Here is a 19,732-nt window from a genome sequence, read left to right as displayed (position 1 = left end):
GCACTGATGCAACTATCGCTGCTATTGCTACCATCTCCCCACTAACAGAGCTTGCACAATATGTAATACCCAGGGGATTATATATATGTGGTTTTTAGGCACCGCCTTATTACCCACAATAAGGGAAGCTTCTTTCTACTCTTGCTAGTTGCTACTCCTACTTGTTAGGAGTTTGATGTATCAGACCCTTTTGAGAAATGTCTATGTCACAGCTACATTCAGGATAAAACAATTATGAAACTGAAGGGCTCAGATTTGGGGATCAAGATTAGCAGGTTGTGTTCATTGTGCTTGAACTTAAATTAGCAAAAGTGTATCTGCTTTTTGCAAGTTTTTGCCACCATTGAAAGCAAAAAGTATAGCTTTAATATGGATTCAAAATAATAAATCGTTTTACCAGGGTAAGATTTCACTAGTAAGAATTCTAGGAAATTATTCCAGTTAGATTACATAATAGAGATAAGTGACCCCTAGAATCTTTGGTTTGGGGTAAAGATTGTTAAAAGGTAGACTTTAAGATGGTCTCTCGTTTCTACAGTGTTCTTAACTGAAGAGTTAGTCTTTTAATACCCTATAGTTTGCTATTTAAAGCTTGGCTTCTCATTTTTGAGAAGGGCTATTTGACTTCCACAGATACAAGGAACAGAAGCAAATGCCAGAGTGCAAGCCTCAATTTTTTTGCTTGTATTCATCAAGAACTAAAGAGGCAGAGATATCTAGGCTTTAAAACAACTACTAGAATGTTTTAAGGGAGATAGTTGAACAACTGGGACTATTTTTTGCCAAATAGGTAGGTAGCTTGCAAAGGGCACTTAAAAATTTGGACAGAGGAACTTGGCAGGATTTCTTTACCAGAGGCCACAAATCTATTTATTCATCTATCATCAATCTTTGTGGCAATTCCTAAAATTTCTGGAGGGTCCACTTTCACTTTGTGTGACAGGCTCATCTAACTCCAAATATTCTCCTTTAGTGTACGATAAGCTTCGTATTTTACCTCTTATCTTCTACATTAAACTCTAGAGACACAGCAAACTTATCCTAACACATTTCACATAGAATTCAAGTTCTCGTTTGGGTGATAAAGCCAAGGACTCTTATCATTCATGCACTATTATTACAAGCTGTATCGACTAGTAGTTTAGTCATATAACTATTTTATTCTTTGATTTTTATAAATTTTTTTTGTAGAGACAGGGTCTCACCATGTTGCTCAGGCTGGTCTCGAACTCCTGGCCTCAAGTGATTCTCCTGCCTTGGCCTCCCAAAGTGCTGGGATTATAGGCATGAGTCACCATGCCTGGCCCCCCAATATGTGTATTCTTATTTCAATAGGAGTATCTAGTTACTTTGTTTCTACAAATGAGTTTGTACCTCTTAGGTACAATTAGTTGTACCTTGGCTTCTTACTGGGGAGGACATGGTAAAAAAAATGAGATGTTTTAGATTCTTTGAGGGTTGGAAATTTTACCCAGAACGTGAAAGAACATATTAGGGACAGGAATTCAAAAGATGATGATAGAGAATAATACTTTATTTGCCAAAACAAACTTTGGGCCTTATAATTAATACTGTATAATCCTTATAATGGGGAAAGCGATAGTATCAAACTTCAAGCTTCTAAAGGGAATTTGGTATTACTCCAGTTAAAAAAGAAATCCATGTCTTTTGTAGCATAGCAGGGTCAGAGCAGAAGCCAAACTCTGAAATGGCTTTCAGAGTTCGTGATGAATGCTAACCTACTTACCAAATAGGCACTTCAGCTACTCACTGTCAGCAGGCCACATCCTGTTCAGTGTGATGACTGAAATGTAGAGTAAGGAAAAGGTGGAGAGCAGACAGTTCTATATTCATGACTACAGCCTTTTCCTTCTACATGCTTGACCTCCAAACCTCCCATGAAAAAAAGGTCCAAGGCTATCTATCTTTTTTTCATTCAGTTGACCAAAATCACAAGGGGGCATCCCTTAAGACAACAGAACCAACTTCCCCTTCATCTGGTAATATTAATGTCCTTGCTTAAGCCACAAACAAGTTAACTGCCTTATATTTCATATGCAAGTGAAATATGAGTCATCCACTGGTTGATGTAGCGACTCAAAACATCTTCTCTTCATCCTCTTGCTACTGTGTTGGTCGGTCGGTCATTTAATTCCAGAGGAATTGCTGTACCTTCAGCAGTCAACTCTCCACCTCACTTGTGACACACAGTATCCACCCGGTGCTTCAAGTCTTGTGTCTTTCCTTGCTTCCAGACATCCTGAGACTTTAGAGAAAGAAAGTAATGGCCAACCTGATGGAAAATTCACCAAACTCCCTGTGCAATTTTTCTTTGTCTCAAACTCCTCATCTGCTCTTCATACTGTAAGTTCCAGAAATTGTCCATAGTAAGAATCTGCCCCATCCCAGCCAGGATAAAAATTTAGGTGATTGATATTACAATTATATTCTTCATGAAGTCACATTAAAACAGTGGTTTTTAAGCTTTAGTTTACATCAGTATCGCCTGAAGGGCTTATGAAAGCAGGTTTCAGCCCTCGCCCCCAGAGTTTCTGATTCAGTAGGTCTGGGATGGATGGGGCTGGGAACTTGCATTTCTAACACATTCCCAGGTGATGCAGATGCTTCTGTTCCTGGGACCACACTGAGAACCCTGCCTTAGATTGTTCAAGAATGCCATTGCTTGCTATCCTCCCTGGCCATCTTCACAGTAAGACAGTCTAGACTTTTATAAGAAGAAAGCCCTTATCCATGCCTTAGAAGGCACTTGTCCTTGACCTATATAAATGACAGAACATGGAAAACAGAGACTTAACTATAAAGAAGCAGAATTCATAGAAATCTTAGCATGTGTTTCTCGATCAGGAAACAAGTTAATGGAAAAGAAACTTCTCTAACCAAGAGGAATTCTAGGTACAGACTAAGCTAGCTTCTTATACACAGTAAGAAATATTTCGGGAGCAAATGTTAAACAGTACTTCATTTTTAAACTGTACTTGGGTGTAAGAGAAACCAACCCAATTATAGGCTTAGTTATACAACATCAAGAACTATAGCCTACACATTTAGTGAGAACACTTGATACTACTCAGGCTAAGAGTTCATCCTAGAGGAACAGGCACAAACCATGGTTAAGCTGCTTGGTTTAATTTTTAGCACTTGAAAAAAAATGTACAGTAGTTTGAACACACAGTCTTTGCAAACCTCCATTGAGGTCAAAGATTTCATTCATACGTACAAAATTAGTTTATAAATTTTTTTGGCAATTTCATCTTAGTAACCCGTTTTATCCTATTGCCATTGTCCCAACCATTGAAAAAGTTTACAATAATTTACATAGAAATATTTTCAAAGTGCTTAAGAATAGTGATTGTTCTCTGGGATATTTACAGATGGCCTATACAATGTATGTACAGCTGGTATACACTATAGCACAAGTTTCATTGCTGGAATATGGCTTTCTAGGGAAAGTGCATATTTGGCCAGAGGTGGCAATACTGTCTAGAAATTCAAGGGTTACAGATACTTGGTAACCACATCCAAAGCTGAAGTAGAATGTGGACAAGAATATTTACAAAAGTAATATAAAAATGGTCAAGTACACAAGCTTAATCCACGCAAAGGTATCTTGATGTTCTTCCAGCCGAGAGGAAGAAAGAGACTTCAGCTGCTGGCTCGGTTACCATTCCGACGGGGGTATTATTTGTTTAGACCTCAAAGGTCAAGACTTGTCACAGAAGTCAAGCTAGATCATCATCTGTGCTTACAACTGATATCTGTGGAAAAGAAGAAGTATGGAATGAGCTTGGTGATCACTCACTGATGGCAATTCTAGTCTTTAAAATGGACCTTGCTTTTGAGTCGGTCATTCAAACACTCAGAGAGCTCAGAAGAAAAGTCAGATACAAAAGAGTACTGAGTTGTATCATTCATGCATTTAACTTGAATTCAACTATACCTGCTTGGTAGTGAGATAAGATAGGGTGACTGATTCTGTCTTTTCTACTTAATGATCATAAATCTTGGGGAAAAATGTGAAAAGCTATATGTGTGTCAAGAATTGACCACCATTCCATGTTTCACCAGAGTTTGAGAGGGGAGCGATCAATACTTGTTTTATTCAGCCTGCTTCCTACGTGAAGGCCAAATACTCCACTTGGGTTTCATCTGAAGAACAAGTGAGTGAATATTGCTGGAAGAAAAGCTAGCTAAACTAAGTGTGGTGGGATACTTTTTAAAGCAAAGCATATCATAATTTTGGCTAAGTGAATCTTACTCAATACACTGACTTTAAGCCAACTCCCCTATGTATGATATGCTAATTTACTTTCAAATATCCAGTACGCAATGGATTTAATAGTTCAGTAATGAGTTACTTGGTTCATGCTAGTATTTACATGTCATTTCTATAACCAAAAATACCTTAATATAGTGGTAACCTTAAGTTGACCCACTTGCCAGTTGGTGAGGGTTAGATGCTGATCAACTGACTGACTTATGTTCTAATAGGCTACACTGTCTAATATCCAGGTAGCAGATGAAGTGTTCGGTAACTCCATCATCCTAATGGCTCTCTCTCTCTCGCCCAGGTCTCCTTTCTGAAAAGTCTCACTTCAAGCCATGGTGTATAAAGACACAAAGCTGACTTACTGCTGGGTACGTGTGTCCAACAGAAGCACTGTGTCTACCAATGTCTATGGAGAGGTCCTCTTCGGTGGTTTTCAAGTACACAGGATTGTCAAAGTTCATGCTTTTCATGTTCTTGTGTTGCCAATTCCGCCACATCAAGTAGCCACCTACTGCTGCCATCACTAAGAGCACTGAAAAAAATCAGAGGGTAGCTAAGTGAGCTAAGTCTACTATTGGAACATACAAGAAAGGCAATAATGTTCAGGAATCCACAATAATTGACATTAGTAAAAATGCCATGTTTTATGGAGCTAGGATAACTAGAAGTTGGAATACACATGGGCCAGGAGCTTGAAACAAGTTCAGCCCAGAGGTAGTTCTATGCACTGGAGCTGGACTAGCCACATCCACCCAGGCAAGGGCAGGGTCCTCGGTCCCACCTTAGGCTCACCAAATTAAAATTGCAGAAGGTTCTGGAGAGCTATTCAGGTGGTCCTGGTGTGTTATCTAAGCTTGGAATCTATTAATTTGGGACAAAGGCTTTTATAGCAAAGTCCTTATAATTTGCGTGTCTCGTAACAGTTTTAGAGGTCATTTTCCATAGGTTTGAAAATTCTTAATTGCTTTTAAGTTACCCTCAACAAGTCCTGTAACTCTTAGCATTTAAGCATTTGTGCATCTCCTCTGTATGAAGCATTACACACATTTCAAAGGGGGAACAGAACAGTACACTAGTTAAAGAGACTTATTATAAAAGGAGATAAGCCAGGCTAACAGTGCGGAAGTAGAAAGCATTAACTGTTGAATATTTATCATGCCAGTTACTGTGCCAAAGGCACAACTGAAGAGAAAGATCTGGGCCTTAATTTATTATGTGGGGGAGAAAGTGAATGTAATTCAGTGTCATAAATGCTAGACAGCATAAAGGGCCATGAAAGGGGTAGCTCCAGATGAACAAAAAATCTTCATCTGGTATCTAAGAAGTTCTTGAACCCAGACTTGTAGGAAATCTACTTACAGAGAGGAAGAATGGCCCACGCGGCAGAAGTCCCTTTTGGGGGAACACTGACCTCTGATACTGCTGTGGTCACATTGATCCCTACAGAGGAATAAAAGGAATCAGTTTGGAAGGATCTGTATTCAGACTTAGAAATTTCCCATGAGGTAGGTAAGGAGCCAAAACCTTTGCATCCAATATTGATGTTCAGTATCTACCACAATTGAACACCAGGAACAACTCTGGCCTACAAGTATTTGAGTCACATGCTGTAGTAGCCATTTCACTGACAGGTCTCTACTGGAAACCTTAAAGATCAGTCAGGAGAAGATATGCAAGTTTTAAGTCTTTGGTGTTTAAATATATAGGTTACCAACTGGGGCAGAAATAGTAGTTAAAGGCTGCATTAATTATTTAAGCTACAGATACAAAGAGTGTGGCTGTTAGTTGAGATTAACAGTTTGCAGTACTGAACTCAATACCTCTCGGAACTAGTCCACTAGTTGGTGACATTTCTGTTGTGTTCGTATCTTTTGTCTCACTGTAAGTCACAGTAGTTGCAGTACCTGAATTATAAAAACCAAGAACCCGGTTAATGCCAAGGTTCCAGAATGGCTAGCTGTTTTGTCCAGACAAGCCATGTACAAGGTTATTTTAAAACCAGGTGAAATAGACAAACCACTACTGAACTAAGTTGTACAGCTGATGTGTCGAAATTGAAATAGCAATCTTCATGCCAAAAAGAGATACATGAAACTTTGGGAAGAACAATCGGTGTTTGGAATTTGACAATTCAAAATGATGGACAACCATATTTTATCCCTCTAAACAATATCCCATGTTCCTGGAAACTACAGAAAATGTTCTCAAGATGCTCTGGTATACCAGGCATACCAGACTGTCTTGCAACTAATTTCTTGGTAAACTGAGCTAATCCCTGCCTGACCGTGAATTACACTACTAAAAACCTCATCAGCCTCACCATATAAGCTCCTTAATCACACAAATGAGTTTAATTTGCCACTTAATCAAAAGAACAGAAGACTAAATGCAAATTCAGCTTGAGTGTTATTTTAGGGTAGCGTCACCCACTGAGGCAATGAGGTTTCTGTAACCATGGCCTTCCTTAAGCATAATTTCTGTCCCCCTTCTTTTGAGGAAAAATGTTAAGGCCTCGTTTAATTACCTGCAAGTTGGCTAGCTCGGTGCTGTTAAGGGACTAATTGGTACAAATTAGTATAAGGTACCTTGACACTTTAGTCTCCTATAAACTCATTTAATGTTGAAATGGGTTAAAGTTAGTTCTAAAGAAATGACATGATAACCTGGCATACGACAATCACAGATATCTTCTCAAATCTATTCAAAGAATTAGCTAAAACAGAATTCTTAAAAATCCAAGCTTTTGTCTTATTATATTGCTTGTTGTAGATTCTACTTGTGGTTGAAACACAAAATGCCTTACTTTGGCAGTCTCGGCCATTTTCCTCTAGATTGTACCCATTGGGACAGGAACAGGTATATTTTGGAGAATGATCATTAAACTGTGGTGCTGGAAGGCATAGGTATTCACATCCTCCATTCTCCATGTCTTCTTCACACCAATTTTTACCTAGTCAGGAAAAAAAAATACCATTAAAATGGGTATTCCGGTGCCTAGTATATATAAAGCCTTGCTCTACATGTTGAAGACCTGAGTCTTTGCCCCCAAGAGCTTAAACTTGTCTACTCTGCCAATCCTTCAATCAAGTGAGAGCAATATCAAGGAAGAATAAGTATAAAGGTACAGGCAGCAAGCTCTAAGGACACCAGATAAGGGACCTCTTGGAGACAGACTGTAAAAGTTATGCCTTTAAGAGATAGATAGATGCCAAAAGAGGTGGTGGGGAAGGGAGGTGAGGGACCAGGACTGGCTCTCACTATTGGCCCAAGGTTTAGCGTGAAGGCTCAGAGAAAGGAGACTAGGCATGTTCTCCCGGTTTTCTCTTGACTTGCTCCAACAAAGTGGAAGGAAACTCAGCCTTAGGGAAGGTCTGAATCCAATATGACTGGTATTACAGCTCACGCCTGTAATTCCAGCACTTTGGGAGGCTGAGGCAGGCAGATTATTTTGGGTTAGGAGTTCAAGACCAGTCTGGCCAACATGGTGAAACCCCATCTCTACTAAAAATACAAAGTTTAGCTGGGCGTGGTGGCTCACTCCTGTAGTCCCAGCTACTTGGGAGGCTGAGGCTGCAGTGAGCCGAGATTGTGCCACTGCACTCCAGCCTGAGTGACAGAGCAAGACTCGGTCTCCAAAAAAAAAAAAAAAAAAAAAAAAAAAAGCTGAAAAGCTGGACACAAGCATATACAGAGGGAAGATGATGTGAAGAGACACAGGGGGAAGAGAGCACCGTCAACAGACCAAGAAGAGGCCTGGAACAGACCCTTCCCTCACAGCCCTCAAGAGGCACCAACCCTCCTGGCACCTTGATTTCAGACTTCTGGCCTCCAGAAATTTGAGACAATAAATAAATTTTGAGACAATAAATTTGTTGTTTGTTTAAGGCAGTTTGTGGTACTTCATTGCAAAGATCCTAGCAAACTAACAGTAGAGAAAGCTGGTAGTACAAAAGCTACTTTGGAGGCTACTGCAATAGTCTTGGCAAGAGGGGCAAAGGCCAAGGGGACATGGATGAAACAGAAATAAAAGCTCTCACACTGAGGCTTGGGAGGAAAGCTAGGAGCTGAAGTTCAGAAGCCATTTCTCTAAGGCAGCAGAAATAAAAAAATAATGTGAGAAATGTTTAAGGTAGGGTACGGGAGGGCAAAAGTTCCCTTTTAAAGAAAGCTGAGTTGCCAAGAGCTACTGCCATCCAGCAGGTTCTGTGTCATGCTGCTTTCCTGAAAGTAGTTATTAAGGACTGTGTTCTCCACGGTACCTGATGGCTGTACGAGTTCATGATAGACAATGATGTCTTGGGCATCGTTAAGGTTGTTGACTAGAGTGGCCAGCTCCGATCCAGTGAATTTATTGGCACCATAAACTGCTTCATTTTCCCCATCTATCCAGTAGACACGATCCTAAAACAGAACCCCGCAATTAGCATGTATATCCAGGATTAACACAAGTCCATCTCTAAGGTCATCATCATTTACTTCTCATTTAATGGACTATGTTTATGGAATGCTGAGCTGGGACACTATAAAAGTGTAGAAGAATCAAGTTTAGGTTTGAAGTGCTTCTGGGAATTAGTGTCTAATTTGTACACGGTTTTAAGGGAAAGCAGTTTCTCAAGCCATGTTCGGCTGCTCTTCCCTCCTCCCGCTATGTCTGCTATTTCTCCTCAAAGTGATACAGTAGCTCAAAGGTACACACTTTGATGTGAGACACATCTTACCTCAAATATTGTTAGTGCAAGAGGATGAGCTAGGAACTCCAGAGACTCCAGTACTATCCTACGATCTTGGCCATTCAAGTCCACGCTGGATAACATGTGCAACTTAGAATCAAGCCAATAGAGGCGGCTTTTTATAAGGTCTAGGTTGGAAAAGAATTGTCATTACATGACAAGCCACTACTCTGGCTCCCATTTAAAATATCTACCGAATTAATATTCTACTTTCATGGTTCTTTCCCCAGCAGGATTTCTTAACAGGGTCACACAAACCTTGCAAAGCAGCATGCAGTCTGTATCCACATTCATTTTTGGGGACTAACAGGGTACCTGAGATTCTCAAAGTAAATGACTTAAGAAATATTACTCACATTACAGAAAACATCAAAAGAGGCTACCATTTTGTTGTTCTCCTCCAAAAAGCCAGAAGAAAACTGTTAAAACGCTGCAATTCAGGAAATGCTAAGGCACTCATGCCCACAATATTTAGTATGAGTGCACCCAAGACCCAACGTTCACTGAATTTGTGTCACATATTAGGCCCAGCTGGACAACAGACCAGCAATTATGGAACGTGTAATTTGCTAATCCACCATTTTACTTGTGGTGTTCAGTTACTCTCATTGAAAATTCCTGCTACAATTTAGGCGGAAACAGTAGAGTCATCTGCTAGTCCAGAATTCACCATGGAGATAAATGGAAACACTATGAAGATCGTCGAGTGGGTGGTCGAGAAGGAAGAACATACGTACCTAGTGTAATTCCGTTAGGCCACTGGATATCCACTGTCACCAGTGGACGTCGATCGAATCCATTCATTCCTGCTTTTTCTATTTTAGCTGGTTCACCCCAGTCTGACCAGTAAACAAAGCTGTGAAGAATTACATGAGAAATAAGACTCAGTGGTTTAGAAGGAATAAAGTTGTAGCTTGAAACAAAAATTTAAAATTTGAGCAGAAAACTCAAGGGATTCTCTAGTGACAAATAGTAACACTTAAGGGTCTAATTATGTTCTAGGTAAATAAAGTTGAATATTAAGAATCTACAAGCTCATTATTGACTATAATAATCTATGTTTGTCTGACATTTAAATTTCAGCCCAAAGTCACAAGGTTATGTTTCCTTTTTAAAAGGTCAGTTCTTTCAGAGGAGTGAAAGACGAACATCTTTCAAATTTCATAGCAGGGGTTGGCTGACAGAGTTCTAATGAGGCTGCATGGGGGCCAGTTGTGATGACTACAGCCTTAGTCAACTTCCTAAGCTGCTCTTCTATGTTACTTAGTGGCAATTTGCGGAACCCCCTTAGTGAAATGTTTCTAGAAAGGTCTGTTTATTTCTGCTGGACTTTCAGACAACTTGCACACTTAGATGCAACGTGGTTACCCAAATCCTCACAATTCGGGCTGTCATTTAGGTTTGATCATCCAGAGCTAGCCCAGCAAAGTATTCAGTCAAAAATTTAAAAATCACTTGCGTAGAAACTGGGGGGGCAAAAGGGTTCAGATACAGCTTTTGGTATACATATCAAATCAGGAATGTTAATTCATTAATGTCAACCAACAATCAGTCACACGAGAGTCAGACAGGAGGACCTCTCATATAGATAAGGCCATCCCAGGGTCACTCAACTGGGGCAAAACTGATATCTTGAATTAGAATTCTAATTCTTTGTTGTAGAAGGCTGATAAAGCTTGAGATTTTAGTACTAATTCAGGTATGAGAAAGCTCCTGACCTACACAGATACCATTCCAAAAGGCTATGTGATGGAAAACAGACTACAAACCCAGACAGTGGGTCCACAGCTATGGAGGCAGGCTCTCGCAAGTCAGAGTTAAACAGGAACTTCCTCTTGGTTCCATCTAGGGTAGCTACTGAAATAGTCTTAGAAGCCGCGTCAGTCCAGTAGATGGTCTTGTACACCCAATCAACAGCAATGGCTGCAGGATTATAGACATTGTCGATCATTTTAACATGTCTACCAACCTTGTCATCAATTGAGGCACTGAAACAGAATAGGTCACAAGAAATTTGAGTTTGACACAATTAGAGCTTGGAGAACGGACTTCTTGCTTACAAAATGGTCAATGACTTTGTTCAGAAAGAAATCTAGTTAACACCACAGCTCATCGCTCAAATTATTTAACCATGCTGCTTACTGATGCTAAATTAATAATGCTGTAGATTATCTAGTTGCTGGTATGTATTCTATATACAAGAACAACAAATTTCTAAGTGAAGCTATTTGTTTCAGTATCCATCATCTGAGTTTCTATAGTTTCCATTAAGAAATGGCTGTACTACCATTTCTATTTGTAGCAACAATGAACAGTTCTCAATTAACTGTAGAGAAAAGGGAGAAAATATAAAAAATATGAAAGATGTCATCTTTTACTTCATAGACAATTGTTAGTTTCTAATTAGGAACAGATAACAATAAATAATTAGCGTTAGATTTAATGTCCCCAGATAATTAGATGCTAGATGGGGCTAGACACAAAAAAAACTCCTCCAAACTACCCCACAGATCACTTCCTGAGTGACAATGACTTATGTCAAGACAACACAAATGGAACTGAAAGTTACCTGAAGATAGCCTTTTGGCTTAGATCAGCCCAGAAGAGTTTCTGAGCAGCAATGTCAGCATCGAGAGCCACAGTGTTTCTTAGCTGTTCAACTAGTTGGATATATTCTTTCCTCTCTAAGCCAATCTTCCTGATGTCTCTTCGATTAGTGAAGATCAGACTTGGCTCTTTCCCTGCAAGATGGAAGTCAGGGTTACTTAGTTTTGCTTTAAGAAGGCAAGGTCTTTCTAAACCACCTCCTCCCAGCACAGGAGCACTTAGAAAATAAAGGGATTGTGGAATACCTCAGTAGTATCTGTTCTGGAGTTCCTGCCCCTGGGATCTGCAAGTGCTTCCTACGGTTTAGGAAGGCAGTCCTGGGGTTACAGCCTTCAACAACAGGGTGGGTGATGAATAAGTCACTTATTTGAGTTGCACTCAAGTTTTGGAAACAGCATGCAAACCTGGTAGGTATTCATGGTATCACATGCAAAAGGAATGACCGAAGTAGATGTCTGGGGGAGAGATCTGCTATGTAACCTATACTGCTGTATTATGAGGTTAGCAGCATTGTTCTCAAGTACGATTTCCCGCTTAGTTTGACCACTGTAGTCACTGGCTGTACATTTTAGAGGCACTTACTCATAAAGGTATAATAGCCACACCAGTCCAAGTTCATTTACCTACTGCCTTGCACACGCCAGTAGCAAGATCCATTTGATAGCCACGACTGCATTCACACTTGTAACCGCCTTTTAAGTTGATGCAAATTTGACTGCAGATTCCTGGATTTTGGCATTCATCAATATCTAGGAGAGAAATCAGAATTAGTCTTGCTGCTCCTATGCCTTACTAGGTGCATACTATCCTTTCCCATCACCCGCAGTGTCCGGGTTTTCTTCTTAGACTCACCTCCACAGGTTTTCCTATCTATCAGTTCAAACCCAGCTGCACAGTCACACTCGTAGCCTATAACTAGGTCTTTGCAGATATGGGAACATCCACCATTATTTACCAAGCATTCATTTATATCTGGAATAAAAATGTAGCAGTCACTCGACAACTTATTTTCAATTAATATCTGTCTTTCACATTTAACACACAGGCTATTTGTGATAACTTATCTAGTTGGCCTGGTCAAACCCATGATTTGTCTAAGACCTAATCATTTATTTTATAGATATATATTTCAGGGTGGATTATCTATCTCCTTGGCAAGTTACCAGTTGGTCAAGGATTTAGTCAAGTTTCTCTATTGATGATCAGTTATCTTTAAGGAGGTTAAACTATAAACTAGTTTGAGCCAGGCACGGTGGCTCATGCCTGTAATCCCAGCACTTTGGAAGGCCGAGGCAGGTGGATCACGAGGTCAGGAGTTCAAGACCAGCCTGGCCAACATGGTGAAACCCTGTTTCTACTAAAAATACAAAAAAAAAAAAAAAAATTAGCTGGGCGTGGTGGTGGGTGCCTGTAGTCCCAGCTACTCGGGAGGCTGAGGCAGGAGAACTGCTTGAATCCGGGAGGCAGAGGTTGCAGCGGGCCGAGACTGCATCATTGCACTCCAGCCTGGGCAACAAGAGTGGAACTCCATCTCAAAACAAAAAACAAAAAACGAAAACAAAAACTATAAACTAGTTTGTCCTACCTGGGCTTTTAAGTCATAAAGTTTCACTCTGAAGTCTACAATTGAACTTCAGTACATTCAAAAGTTTAACTAGCCATCATGGGGGGTCCACACAGTGTTAGCTATGCTGGATTGTATCAAACTTTCAGGGTCTGTACTTGAGCAACAAGTACACTTACGACACTCTTTCAGGGGCTCATCACTCCAGTCCCTGCAGTCCTGCTCCTGGTTACACACTTTGTTGATATCTATGCATTCTCCACTTCTGCACTTGAATTTTCCAGGGCCCAAGCACTGATTGACTACAAAGAGAAACAAAGAAGAGAGATTCCATGAGTGGGTCTGGTCAGAGCAATCCACTGCTTAAGCAACAGAGAAGAAACCCTTACCATTTTTGCAGTTGACTTCATCAGAACCATCGACACAGTCTCGGATACCATTACACTGCCTGCTGCCATGGATGCAGCTGCCATCCTCACATTCAAATTGGTCAGGTCGGCAAGTTCGAGAGGCTACAAAGGGAGGAAACACCGTGGAATGAAGCCAGCAAATTGTCCCAGTTGATACAGGGAAGAGAACTGAACGTGCCATGCAAGAAAGCTACTTACGACAGTTGACCTCATCACTGCCGTCCCTGCAGTCAGGGTCCCCGTCACATCGCCACTTCTTATGGATGCACTCGCCAGAGCCGCACTGGATTTCGCTGGCTGGACACTTGGTGTGTATAACTGGCTGGCGGCCACACTGCTCCAGGGACTCATCAGATTGGTCAGAACAGTCTGCATCATCGTCGCATACCCAGCTGATGGGGATGCAGGAGGAGGTGCTGCACTGGAACTCATGGGCGCCACAGGTTGGCGGGGCACAGTCCAGCTCATCACTGCCATCGCTGCAGTCATCCTGGCCATTGCATACAAAGTTCCTGGAGATGCAGCGGCCACTGGAGCAGGTGAACTCATTGGGACTACATGTTATATTGCCTATTAAGAGAGAGGATGCCCCATTGAAAATGCATCAAGATTGGTCCTTTCAAGATTCTTGTCCCAAAATCTAATACATTGATCTTTATTCATTAATCCTAACTCACTAGCCCAACTTAAAGGCTACAATGGAGTTAAATCAAGCACACAGTCTCATTGTACAAAAAATGAAGGCACACTATAAATAAGAAGAACAGAAATCAAGGACCAAGAAAATAGTTGAAGGCTGGAAATTAATTTGAGATGAGGACCACAATTGACTCTAAAAGTGGCCATGATAAATAACAAACTGTAACAAGGGATTTCAACTTGGAAGGCAGAGATTGAGTTGTCCTTGAATCCACATACTACTTGTCAGATCTTATCACTAGTTGAGAATATCATGCAATGTAATACTCACAATAAGCATTATGACTTTATCCCCAAAAGAGGTGAACCACATACCACCATACATGGTTCCTCTTTTTGGTCCTTTAAATAAGGATCAGGAATAACAAGTCTTAAACACTTTCCATTTTGAAAAAGTCACTGCCAGGGCTATAATCACCATTTAACAATCAGGTATGCTGACAATGATAAGCTAGTCCTACTAGCCAATTGGTACTTTGACTTAAATTCCTGCCAAACGTTTCAAGGTTACAATTTGATGGCAATTACAATAGAGACCACGACTCTCTTGGGAAGCAAAGTCTAGATTTATAAGGGAAACACTTGGCAGCACCAGGGCTTACCAATACAGAAAACTCAATTCTAGGATTGAACACTGAAACTCATTGGACTAGGTGCAGTGGTATTGACCTCAGGAGGCGACTTCTACACACAAGACTGGTGTTTCAACTGTAAGTGCCCTGAGCTTGACTACTACCATACCAGGAGGCCCATGCTTGTCAGACTTGGGAGCTGTAGGTTTTAGAGGCCCTATAAACAGGGCAGTAGCATGAAAGAACATTCAAAGGACTGTTTGTTCAACCTAGTGATTTTCCCAGGCCCTCATCTTCAACATGCAGCATTTTATTAAAGATTTTCCAAGACCAGAAACATGAAAGAATAGGAAGCAGAGTTAGCTTTCAGAAACAGGAACTGCAACAGGAGACAAAGGTATCACCAGTTGGGTAGACTTTTCTTTGGGTATCTGAGGCAAGATGTTAATTCATGCTTCTGTGTCTTTTTTTTTTTTTTTTTTCTGGGAAAGTTATGCCAGAATCTAGTTTATGGGCAAAGAAATGCTTGTATAATACTCAAACAATTTATTCCAATAACCCCATCAAATTTAGACCTATGAATGTATTTGCCAACCCTATTCACCTTCTAATTTTATTGTGCCAAAGTGCAAAAGGCACATGAATTACTGTCACAACAGAAACAAAAGCCCACACAATTGTTGCTTCCCTAAGCTACTTCTACATATAAGTGCCTTGAATGACTTACCTTCTTATTTCTATTTGCCTAAAAGAAACACCAAGCGATGGTCAATTGCCACGTGAATGTCTTTTAGGGTTTTAGGGCAGTTATGAAGGACAAGTAATTGAGCAGATAGTGAAGTCACTGAAAAGTGAGTCAATGTCAGTGCGTCTTCAGGCTTAGTTTAGTTTCCCCTGCCCACCCTTCCTTTAGGAAAAGGGTCTTTGGGTTACGTCACTCAACACTGATCTTCTTACCACAGTTTTCTTCATCTTCTCCACTGTCACAATCATTTTCACCATCACATCTCCAGGACACTGGGATACACTGAGTAGAATGGGCGCCACAGCTGATTTCATTTATGCGGCATGTTCTCATATCTGTTGATGATATACAGTCTCAAAAGAGCCTCAAAACTGATCAATGCAAAGCTGCTGCTCCTGTGCTGCCTGGAAGCGCTAATACCTGTGACTCAGTAGCCTGGCACACTGGTGAAATTCTACTAACTGGCTGAAGCCTGGGGAGCTCTTTCATCAGCTCCATTCCATAGAAGTTGTGCCAACCTATGCTACCCGGCAGTGTACCTGACAGCCTTGACCACGTCACTCCTTCAAGGTCCCATGGCGTGCTCAGTTCTGGCTTTTGTTTTACTTGGCATAGTGAAGTTTATTGACTCGCCTGCTCCTAGACCACTATTTATCTGTTGAATATCAAGTGGGCACACCCAGATATTGTCATCTAATCTCAAATACATGAAAAGTCAGATGGTCAAACACCTATGAAATCTTCTATTGCCTAGATTCCTTTACGAGCCTCCTTCACAACCTCCTTTAGATTGATATCTTGCAAAGTAGAAGCATGCCCTAATGCTTGACTTGACCAGGTCATCCTCCACTAAAACTTGAGGCTGAATCTTTATACAACCTGTCCTTAGCTCACAGGCCTTGAACTCACTTGCCTTGACCAATATTACCCTCCTCACTTCTTATCTAGAAAATTGAAAGTAACACCCTTATCTTCCTATTTGATTTTCTTTCATAATCACATTTTAGACCTAAATTATGTTCATGTTAGTCCTTTTTTAGTGCTTCTACCAGTGCAGGCCTCTACTGACTCAAACTCTAAGACTTTCTTCGCCTTGACATTCACGTGATCTCAATTTATGTGATCCCAAGCCATCATTCTTTACAGTCTCATAGACTTTTTCCTAAGGACACAGGTATACAATTGCATACCTATGAAGTTTGTCTTATTTAAGAACAAGCTGTAAGATCTCCATTTTAGTAACTTTAGGTTACATGTGTGTCAGAAGTCACTATATCACCCAATTACTAGCTACCTTACCTCTTCAGTAATAGCTTTTTAATAGTATGATAAGCTGTGCTTCTAAAAGCTTGTGCTTGGCCCATAGGGAACCCTCACTTCTTGACTTAGCTTCCAGGACCAGAGTACCATCTGCTCAGAGTCATTATAATCAAACATTTGAAATCTATGCACCTAGTCAAGGAGTTCTTGATTGAATCTGCTGACTTCAGTTTTAAGTATTCAATAGTGAAGCTACCCAAGAGAATGTCAGTCTTGTTGGACCAGAGAGAACATTCTTTAAAGGAGGCTGATAAACTGGTAATGATTTGACTGCCCTTGGAGTCAGTTGACCTAAACTCTAAGGCAGGCAAAGAAAAATGAATACCAAGTAGTAGATTAAGCAATACTTAGAAATGTTAGACACCGAACAACCTGGGAAAGTTCAAGGCCAAAGCAAGTTACACTCACGGCACTGTTCTGGGCTTTCATCTGAACCATCTTCACAGTCAGGATCTCCATCACACTTCCATCGGCTGGGAACACACTGGCCATTGTTGCACACGAAGTCAGATTCAGCACACGTCTTCTTTACTACAAACGTTTATTTGAAGGGTTAAAGTTGTGGTAACTTACCCACAGCCCTAGCTTCACATGAGGACTCATACTGCATTTTGGCATGTTTTGCTCTAAAAAAAGCTCAGTCAATGGGCACTCAACTGCCAATATCCAGGGGAAACTTCAGAAAAATTATCATTTTTTTTCAGAGGAGGAAGATGCTCATTTGAGAGACTTGGAGGAAACGGAAATCAAGGTCAGACAGAGGTTGCCCATTATCTTACAACCCAGAGACACCTTACATTTAACTTCCTGCCTGTTTTATAATGTTGAGATTAAGTAACACTTTCATTTTCTACATGCATTTCTTCCAAGTCATTCAAGTACTTCATTTAACAGCTAAACATTCCATCTTCTGACTGGATCATAGTAGAACTGTTTGCTGGGGACTGAATGTTTGTTTCAACCCAAAATTCATGTGTTGAAATCCTAACCCCTAATATGATGTTATTAGGAGGTAGGGCCTCTGGGAGGTAATTAAGTCATGAGGGTGGAACCCCCATGAATGGGATCAGCACCCTTATAATAAGAAACCAGAGCACTTGCTTTCTCTCTCTTTGTTATCTACTATGTAAGGACACAGTGAGAACATGGTCATCTGCAAGCCAGAAAGACAGCCCTTACCCGATATCAGATCTGCTGGCACCTTGATCTTGGACTTCTCAGGCTCCACAACTATGAGAAATAAATTTCTGTTGTTTCAGCCACCCATCTGTGGTGTTTTTGTGAGAGCAGTCTGAGCTGACCAATACACTGTTCAAGGGGCATCCCTTAACAATACATGTGTTTAGTGTGGAGAATGAAGGCCAAACCCCAGTACTGAATATTGTCACCCATACTGGTCTACAGGGGCAAAGGAACTCATCAGGTAGAAAGGGGAGAAAACTCAATCCGTGTAACAAGAGATGTTGTATTTAGAATTCAAGGGAGAGAAGATTTTAGCCTTTCTAGCCAAGGGGTAGGCTAACGTCAACCAGCTAAAAGTCATTGAAGCTGTCAGTGCTAATATCCATAACTGACTGCTAATGTTAAAGTAGCCTAAGGAGAGGAATTGATTCTGCTGCTAATTCTTCCTGGGGCAGGTCTTTGCCCTATACTTAGGGTTACCATGCAATTTTTTGTCCAAATTGGGACAGTCTCAGCAGAAAGGGGACACTGTTAATTATATCCGGAAGATAAGCATAAACCAGGGCTGTCCTAAGCAAATTGGGGAGCTTGATTATCCTACCCATGAAGCAATCACAGAGTAGGATGAATCGATATAAAGTAGCCACACAGGATACCCTAAGCTTATCTTTCTTAGATTATATTCTTTCTTGCCTATATGCTTATACCTTCTACCCAAATTTCTATTTTAAAACATTCCTCTATAACATATATTCTGTGAAGGTAAATAAGTGAAAAATTCACAATTTGATGAACATTTGAAAGGGACTGTTTCCCAAATCACTGGTTTAAAGTAGGTAGAACTCTCAGAGCTTAGAGTTTGCCCTTGGACCGCTCTGGTTCCATGTTAAGATATTGCAAAGGAGAGAGACAGTGATTACAGTTAATTTCTAGAACTCAACGTGGGTTGACAAATTATGATGATCTGTAAAGGATTATCTCCTTGAATTACATAGCCAAGGAAACAAGACTGGCCATGCTAGCTTTAGATTCATGCCTGTTTCTAAAATCACTGAAAAACGCAAACACTAGTGTTAATTAAGTGCTATTCAAGGTCTATCTTTTCCTGAGCATGGAGGAAGAAGTCAGAGGGTCTGCAGGGTTAGTTGCTATAATTCTGCAGAAGTTACAAAAGAGGGAGTAGCGGAATGGCTGTAAAGAGACCCCATAATTGATTGATTGATTGATTTTTTATTTATTTATTTTTATTTTTGTTGAGACAGAGTCTCACCCTGTCGCCCAGGCTGGAGTACAGTGGCACCATCTTGGCTCACTGCAAGTTCTGCCTCCCGGGTTCACGCCATTCTCCTGCCTCAGCCTCCCGAGTAGCTGGGACTACACCATGCCTGGCTAAATTTTTTTGTATTTTTAGTAGAGACAGGGTTTCACCGTGTTAGCCAGGATAGTCTCGATCTCCTGACCTCATGATCCGCCTGCCTCAGCCGCCCAAAGTGCTAGGATTATAAGCATGAGCCACCGCACCTGGATCCCCATGATTTTAAGTCTTAGAAAACGTAAGGAGGATGTGAAAGATTGGCTGTATACCACAGTGTTTGAGCAAAAGATAAACAGACAG

General features: G+C 40.7%; 1 protein-coding gene across 4 annotated transcripts in view; it reads right to left on the bottom strand.

The window, feature by feature from the left end:
• Positions 1-1,516: 1,516 nt before the first annotated feature.
• VLDLR (very low density lipoprotein receptor) overlaps positions 1,517-19,732 on the bottom strand; it is a 33,880-nt gene continuing 15,664 nt past the window's right edge. Inside the window, exons 4-20 of one of the 4 annotated variants that reach the window (XM_030794786.1) lie at positions 17,344-17,466; positions 15,828-15,950; positions 13,798-14,169; positions 13,579-13,701; positions 13,369-13,491; positions 12,478-12,597; positions 12,249-12,374; positions 11,588-11,759; positions 10,788-11,006; positions 9,756-9,874; positions 9,007-9,146; positions 8,548-8,689; positions 7,092-7,238; positions 6,109-6,192; positions 5,648-5,728; positions 4,651-4,820; positions 1,517-3,776 (exon numbers count right to left, since the gene is read on the bottom strand). In XM_030794786.1, coding sequence (XP_030650646.1) covers positions 3,741-3,776; positions 4,651-4,820; positions 5,648-5,728; positions 6,109-6,192; positions 7,092-7,238; positions 8,548-8,689; positions 9,007-9,146; positions 9,756-9,874; positions 10,788-11,006; positions 11,588-11,759; positions 12,249-12,374; positions 12,478-12,597; positions 13,369-13,491; positions 13,579-13,701; positions 13,798-14,169; positions 15,828-15,950; positions 17,344-17,466 — 2,420 coding nt within the window. In that variant the 3' untranslated portion in view covers positions 1,517-3,740. The remainder of the gene's footprint in view (positions 3,777-4,650; positions 4,821-5,647; positions 5,729-6,108; positions 6,193-7,091; positions 7,239-8,547; positions 8,690-9,006; positions 9,147-9,755; positions 9,875-10,787; positions 11,007-11,587; positions 11,760-12,248; positions 12,375-12,477; positions 12,598-13,368; positions 13,492-13,578; positions 13,702-13,797; positions 14,170-15,827; positions 15,951-17,343; positions 17,467-19,732) is intronic. The other 3 variants (XM_030795619.1, XM_003273862.4, XM_030796187.1) reach the window with 3 other exon arrangements.

Source organism: Nomascus leucogenys, chromosome 1a, assembly GCF_006542625.1.
Source record: "Nomascus leucogenys isolate Asia chromosome 1a, Asia_NLE_v1, whole genome shotgun sequence".
NCBI classification, from domain to species: domain Eukaryota; kingdom Metazoa; phylum Chordata; class Mammalia; order Primates; family Hylobatidae; genus Nomascus; species Nomascus leucogenys.
Note: the sequence above shows the minus strand (reverse complement) of the source record. Positions and strands in the feature narration are given on the sequence as shown.